The sequence below is a fragment of the Mastomys coucha genome, unplaced genomic scaffold (genome assembly GCF_008632895.1).
Source record: "Mastomys coucha isolate ucsf_1 unplaced genomic scaffold, UCSF_Mcou_1 pScaffold18, whole genome shotgun sequence".
Classification (NCBI taxonomy): Eukaryota; Metazoa; Chordata; class Mammalia; order Rodentia; family Muridae; genus Mastomys; species Mastomys coucha.
The window spans coordinates 98,495,134-98,502,391 of NW_022196900.1; the positions used below are offsets into that span (position 1 = coordinate 98,495,134).

At 52.3% G+C, this 7,258-nt stretch overlaps 2 protein-coding genes across 9 annotated transcripts in view; one reads left to right on the forward strand and one right to left on the reverse strand.

The window, feature by feature from the left end:
- LOC116096971 overlaps nucleotides 1–7,104 on the forward strand; it is a 15,868-nt gene extending 8,764 nt beyond the window's left edge. For 2 of the 5 annotated variants that reach the window (XM_031379359.1, XM_031379358.1), the window contains exons 2-5: nucleotides 1,634–1,732; nucleotides 2,901–3,013; nucleotides 3,905–4,134; nucleotides 4,981–7,104. In XM_031379359.1, coding sequence (XP_031235219.1) covers nucleotides 1,681–1,732; nucleotides 2,901–3,013; nucleotides 3,905–4,134; nucleotides 4,981–5,257 — 672 coding nt within the window. In that variant the 5' untranslated portion in view covers nucleotides 1,634–1,680 and the 3' untranslated portion in view covers nucleotides 5,258–7,104. The other 3 variants (XR_004121167.1, XM_031379360.1, XM_031379361.1) reach the window with 3 other exon arrangements.
- The window catches only part of Fhad1 (forkhead associated phosphopeptide binding domain 1), a 128,632-nt gene that overhangs the window by 21,118 nt on the left and 100,256 nt on the right, over nucleotides 1–7,258 (reverse strand). For all 4 annotated transcript variants that reach the window (XM_031379356.1, XM_031379354.1, XM_031379355.1 and 1 more), the window contains exons 24-25: nucleotides 5,795–5,954; nucleotides 5,325–5,451 (exon numbers count right to left, since the gene is read on the reverse strand). In XM_031379356.1, the coding sequence (XP_031235216.1) occupies nucleotides 5,325–5,451; nucleotides 5,795–5,954 (287 nt within the window). The remainder of the gene's footprint in view (nucleotides 1–5,324; nucleotides 5,452–5,794; nucleotides 5,955–7,258) is intronic.

Consider the following 7,258-nt stretch of genomic DNA (forward strand, 5'->3'; position numbering starts at 1 on the left):
CTCTCTCTCTCTCTCTCTCTCTCTCTCTCTCTCGCCCTGGCTGTCCTGGAACTCACTGTGTAAACCAGGCTGTTAGCCTCAAACTTCAGAGGTCCCCCTGGCTCTGCCTCCTGAGTGCTGGGATTAAAGGTGTGTGTCACCACCATTTATTAACCATCTTGTCTTTTTTTTCTGAATAGTAACTTTTAGAAAAGAGCTCTTTTATTACTCTTTAGAGTGTGTGCTCGTGTGTGCCCGTGAGTGTGGGTGTCTGCGGAGGCCAGAGGAGACCAAAGGAGGGACTCCCATGCAGGTGGAGTTCCAGGTGGCCGTGAGCTGCCTGATGCGAGTGCTCCGAGCAGAAGTCAAGTCCTGTGCAAGAGCCACAGTGAGCTTAACTGCTGAGCTGTCTCTGCAGCACCCCCAGTTCTACTTGTAGGGGGGCATTTTTACTTCTCTTTCCCCTTTCCCCCTCCTGTGATGCTGAGGGTAGAACTGTGTCTCACATATAACTAAGCTCTTGCTTTGTTGCTCAGCTGTATTCTCAGCCCCAGAAGGACATTTGAGATGAGACCTCAGGAGGTTCCTTTTATACTGGTATTGGGGATGGTTTTCTCCCGTCTGTTTGGGGGAGAAACACTGACCCTTGGTTGGTCTGGAGACAGTCCTCTGAGACTCCAGGACCTCTAGAGTGGCAGGTCTAACAGAACTTTCTGTGACGATAGAACGTTCCATACCTGCAGCGTATGGTGAGATGGCTGCTGGCCACATGCAGGCCCCACGGGACTGTTAGAGACTAGAGTGAGGTCCACTCAGGGCACAGACAAGGAAGGTCTGAAAAGCTCATGCTCCCTTTTAAGACAAATTCAGAAGAATTTATGACTATTTCTCTTTTTAAAAAAAAAATGAGGAGTTACATCCCAGTAATGCATAGTAGTTGCCTAGCATGCACAAAGTCCTGGGCTCCGTTCCTGGCACTGTATTACGGAGGTGACACATGCCTGTGGTTCCAGCACTTGTGTGGTGGAAGTGGAAGGATCAGAAGTTCAAGGTTCTTCCTGGCTACATTGTGAGTTTGAGGCCAGCCTGAGTTATGTGAGATCCTATCTCAGTTCTCTAGTGAGGCATTAATTCATTTACTTACTCACTCATTCCACACCTCGGAGTGCCAGCTTGCTCTAGGCTCTGGGGCTCTCTTTATCAGTGAGTGACACTGTCAAATCCTTGCTGTCCTGGACTTTGTATTCCAGCACAAGGAGACAGACAGTGGGGAAGGTAAACGGGGGAGATGCAGGGCAGTGACAGATGTTTAGCAGATAATTAAGAGGGGATAATTAAGAGCACCTGGATGGGGTGCTGTGAGTAGGGACGGGGTGTGGAGAGGGGTTTTCAGTTGTCAGACAGTTGCTAGGGGGAGGCCTCAGCCAACCTGGCAAGAATGGGAAGAAACCGATGATCTATCTCATTTATAACTACTTTTAAAATAGCAACTTTTGGTTCATTTTAGGTTGAGGATATAGATACTGGAGGCAACGCACATAGCGTGAGGTGAACAGAAATTATTGAAATTTTATATAGCTAGGCATCTTGGTCTTCCTTTCTTTTCTTTTTAAATGTTTTTTTTTTTTTCCTTTTTAATTATCCTTTGAGACAGGATCTCACATAGCCGAGGTTGCTGTCAGACTTTCTACGTAGCCAAAGATGACCTCGAACTGGCCCTCCTGTCTCCATCTCCTGAGTGCCGGGATTTCAGGTGAGTATTGCCATGCCTAGTCTGTGTGGTGTTACAGTCTTACAGTATTAATTCAGTGTATTACAGTGTTGTAACTTTGGGAGCTCAACAAGCTCCACCCACTGAGCCACACGCCCAGCCTTGTGTCTATCAGCCCATCACTACCTGCCTATGTTCTCATTCATATTCCTTGACCCCACCCTCTCTTCCCCTATGCTATATGCTACTCCAGTCACCTCCATCAAGGACCTCCAAGCTAAGCCCTCCGGAGGAGCTGAACTTTGCGCGGCTGACGGATGGTGGACACTTGGCGTTGGACACCCTAGGTTCAGTGACTGAGAAGTCCACCCACAGACAGAGCAGAAACCAAGGAAAGAGAACCATTTGTTCTTCCTTTGCTGACGCTGGCAATTCTTTGGAGCCAATAGGATGATGAGTCCCAGGCTCTGTGCTTGTCACACTGGCTCTCCCGGGATTCAAGGCCTACAGTCTCTTTCAAGGGGCTCTGTAACACTGGCTGAGGCCCTCCCTTTGACATTTCTGTCACTCAGACCTTTATGATTGCTCCGAATCTCCCCCCGCCCCCGGGAGGTCTCTGACCAACGGTGCTGAGAGAACCCTTTTCTTACCATGATGCTCTTAACCACTCTCCTGGTCAGTCAGTACCTTTGTCTAACACAAAGCAATGGTTAATCTAGAAAAAGCGAGCTTCAAATGACTGAAAAAATACCTCCATCAGATTGGTCTGTGGGGCTCCTCTTTTTTTTTTTTTTTTTGGACTAATGATTAATATGGTTGACTAATGATTAATATGTGAGGGCTCAGCCCCCTGTGGATGTGGATAGGGCTACCCTGGAACAGGTGGTCCTGGGGTATAGAAGAAAACAGGGCGAGCAAGCCAGGGAAAACAAGCCAGTAAGCAGCACTCTTCCATGGCCTCTATTTCAGTCCTAGTCTGTAGCTTCCGGCCTTGAGCTTCTGCCCCGACTTCCTTCAACGATGTACTGTAAACTGTGAGATGAAATGAACCCTCTTCTCCCCAAGTTGTTTTTGGTCAGCGTGTTGAGTAGCCAACAGCAAGCAAGCTAGTCCTGCCTTTACAGCTCTGCAAGCCACTTGACCCCGCCTCTTCCCTAGGACATTTTATTCTATACTATTTTCTTTCTGTCTCCTCCTTTCGTGCGCACAGGCTCTTCGAGGGCCAAGCATGCTTCCTGTGGAGACTGGTCCTCCCGGGATGGTGCTGAAGATGTGCAAAGTCTGGAAGCTGTGAAGAGCCTGTCTGCAGCCCAGGGCTGCCAGGTGAGTGAACGACCCGACTACTCTGGTGTATTGCCCTGAAGCCAGTCCACCTCAGGGTTTGGAGGGCATCTGTTTGTTCCAGCAGGAGCCACCTGAATGTCGCCTCCGTCTGGATAGAAGCAGACAGGAGATGGTGAACTGGGGCAGAGGGACACGCTCAGCGGCCAGGCTGGACTCTCTTAGTCTTTCTTTCGTGCACTGGGAGAGGAAGCACCACGTGACCCTTCCTCGTGTCCCTCTGGGAACTGTCCTACTGAGAGAGGACTTGTGGATTCTTTCTCATACAACTCTTGAGCCCTCTGACCCTCTCTGGCTCTGGAAACAGGAAGTAGCCTGGATGAGGACCACTGTTCCAAGTGCCTTTTATCTCGCACCCTCCCTCCCCCCCCCCCCCCCCCCCCCCCCCCCCCCCCCCCCCCCCCCGTCAGTACCCTCCCTTCCCCATCAGCTTCGACTGTGAGATAGAAACTAAAAGTAACCATTCAACTGAATCTCTTCATCAAACACAGGCACGGGGTGGGGGTGGGGGTGGGGGGGTAGGGAGGTTGGTACGTGTGGGGTTCCTGTGTGCCTTTCCCTGTCTCTAGCACAAGGCCTGGTATACAGCAAGTGCTCAATAGTGGCTGTGGGTCAGGTCCTGCTTTGCGGGCTTATGGTTCCAACAGGAGTGGTTGACATCTCCTACCCAGCTGAGCTTCCAGCCACCTGGGTCATTCACGATTCCTGGTTGCCCTGAGCAACGGGAAGCACTTCTGTTTAAATGCTCTGGACAGCACTCAGTGCTGGCTGGCCCTCACGCCCTTTCATCTTGGCTGCCGGAAGCCCTGGCTCCCTTGTTGTCTGGCAGGGACAGTGTCTTTGTTGACATAGTTGGCTTGGTGTCTTCTGCAGATGCTTCCCAAAGTGAAAGGAAAGGATGCTCCGAACTCTAGGAAACTGAGACCTCAAGGAACCGCTCTGGCCGTGTCCCACAGCCGGGCCGTGAGGAATGACAGCTGGGGCCACAGCACCAGGCATGGGCGCAGAGTATGTCCACCAGCTCTGTGGTCACTCAGGCGTGCTTCCCGCCGGAGGAGCATCTGGGACAGATGGGAGACCTTAGCAAGTGACCGCCCGCCGTGGTATGGGGGCATTGCGGGGGGCACATTAACCGCATGGCTCTCTGGGAGGGTCCGTTGATTCTGTTCCACGCAGTTTAGGAAGCCCCTCAGCCCCAGCCAAACACGAGTTCTACGCGGCAGCCATACTAATTACAGTATCAGGTTAAGGGAGACACAGTTGTGTAGAGAGAATATCTTGGGTATTGTATGGATGCATCACCTGCCAATTAAAAAGGTCTATGGCCTTTTGCCTAGGCAGGAAGTAGGAGGTGGGACGTCCGGGAGGCACAACGGATTCTGGGAAAGAGTGAGGCACAGGAAGATCCACCCAGGAAGATGTGAGGAGATGGAGCCATGGTACACAGCTGAAACCTCCATCCTGTGGGGACCGGCTGGATCAAATGGACACAGCATGGAATTCTAAGCAGCCACTTATGGGAACAAAGTGGACTTCTATAGACTTAGTTGGAAAAGATGCCATTGAATGGAGTTGGTGGGCTGGGGCAATGGCTCAGTGGTTGAGAGCACTTGGGCAAGCATTAGGGAATTCGGATTCCCAGCACCCACTTAAAAAAGCTAAGCAAGGTGTGTGCACCCCAGAGTTGGTGGCGAAGGAGGTCTCTAGGTTCCGGGAGGAACTCTATCTCATGGGGGATGAGAGAGATTGAGACAGATATCCAATGGCCTCCACACATATTACACATGCGCGCACACACACTCGCAAGCATGCACATACAGACGCGCACAAGAGAGGGACAGAGACAGAGAGATAAACAAGTTGAGTTAGCAGACAACTACGTGCCAGATGGAGGTTCGTACGGGTTGTGTGTTTGTGAGTATGCATAAATAAAATGTATTTCCCAACAGGTCTTTGAAGTGGGACTGTCATTCTCAGAGTGGGGAACTGGTGCACAGTGACCTCCCTAGGGCCACAGACTTTCTATGTGGAGGGATTGGGATTCAAACCCAGATCCCAGACCAGCTTGATCGGAGGCGGACAGCCAGGCACTGCCCATTCATGATCGCAGGAAGACCCGGGAGCGCTGTTTCCGTTGTTGGTGGTGTGGCCCTGGAGACTGATGGTGGGGGCAGAGCTCTGTTTTACTTTGTTATTGACCATGGACGAGCGAGCTTATACTCTTAGGGAAGAAAGCCCTTAGCCCTGGCTTGGGCGGCTGGAGCTGCCTGGAGCCCCACTCACAGACACTGACCTCTTGGAAGCTGGAGAATGAATCTGGGTGGGCGGGTTCTATCTGCAATGAGATGTCACACGTCTGGCTCAGGTGCCTAGGCTTCTGCTCCGCGCTCAGGTGGGGTCTGGGTTTCTCTTGGGAAGCCCTGGGGCAGAGAGGGGGCATCATGGGTATCAGGTAGCTCAGGGTTCTGGGACCTGTGCATCCCTCTGTAAACCTGGAAGTCGAACTATCTTTCACAGGTGACTGAGTTCTTTCAGACTTCCTGCGTTTAAAGCCGAGAGCCCGGGTTACCTGGGGGGTGGGGGGGTGGAGGGGAGGGATGCGCATCCCAGAGCAAAACGCGGCTGTTTTAATTAATGACTCTAGGAAGCAATGAAACACTATCATTCATTTATCCGTCTGCTTCAGCCAGTATTTACTGAGCCCTCTCTGTGCCAGTGACAGACACCTTGGAGTGGTCATACCACAAGGACCCCTTCCCACACCTGAGCGCCTCCCTGAGGACCTTCAGTTCCCTGTCCTTCTTCTCCACCAGGCCCGTCGTCTGCACCACCTTCGCCTTGAGAATGCTCAGCTCGCCGTTCTGCTGCCGCACCAGGGCCACCTGCCGCTCCAGCTCTGTCTTCTGCTTCTCACTTAGCTCCCCTGGGAGCGACAGGAAGTTAGTGAGGGGTTTTCCACCTCAGATCCCCGCTGTGAGCTATCTGACAGCCCTCTGGGATCCATGAGGCTGGTTCCCAGGGGCTCTAGTGCTCCCCGGGAGCAGGAGCTCAGCCACAGAGCCTCTGCACGTGACAGTGGGTGGCATAGTAAGTCCCCTGCTTCTGTCTCATGACAGGGTTAAACCGGCAGCCGCCATCAGGGCCCCACCGCCTGCCCACACCCCCCCTGTCTTTAGGACACGCTGGCCAATGTTCAGCTACCGACTTCTGAGTGTTTTTGTTTATACTTTTGTTTTCAGACAGGCTCTCACATATCCTAGGCTGGTCTTCAACTCTTTCTATAGCCAGAGAGGACCTTAGACTTCTGAGATTCCTGCTTCCACCTCCTCAGTGGCAGGACTACAGGTGTGATAGATACCAGGCATACTTTCATTTAGTGCTGGAGCCTGAACCCAGGGCCTCAGGCAGGCTAGGTAAGCTCTACCGCAGGCTAGGCAGGCTCTGCTGACTAACCCTCATATCCAGCTGCTTCTGTATCTACCCAGGGGTGTTCTCAGGCCCCTCGGGTCTTCTGGGCTATGTACCTGACAGGTACAACAGGGTTCTACCCATAGCTGGTACAGACAGCTTTTCCCACTCTAACTCTCTCGGCTGCCCCCTATACTTCATTTGTCCCCCTTATGGCCCTACTTCGTTGCTTGAAGGCATCTCCTGGGGCTGGGATGGGAACAGACTGGCTATAGTGGAGTTCCAGTTTTAGGGTCCGCAGTTGGGAGGACCCAACGCTAATACCCTTGAACTGCCTTAAAACTTCAGTTGCAGGCTACAGGGGAATTACTGTTGGCAGCCCCACTTCACAGATATAGACACTGAGGCTCAGAGAGGTAGAGTCTTGTCTAATGTCCAGGACCTAATGGTGATCAGGTTCTGGAACTGGGTTTTGAGTCTCTGAAGACACCACTATTTATCACTCTCCTTCCTTCTGGAAAATCATGGGCGTGTCCTCAGGGAGCAGAGTCCTGAGGGTTTGGGGGTGTCAGAGGCTGGAGATGGGTGAGACAGTCTCCCTCTCTACCTTCCCTCCCTTCCTCCCTTTCTTCCTTCCTGTCCTCCTTTCCTCCTCTCCTCCCTCCCTCCTTCCCTTCCCACCTCCTTTCTTTCCTCTCTCCCTCTCTCCTTTCCTCCCTCATCTCCTCCCTCCCTCCTTCACTTCTTCCCTACTTTCCTTCCTCCCTTCCCTCCCTCCCTCCCTCCTTCACTTCTTCCCTACTTTCCTTCCTCCCTTCC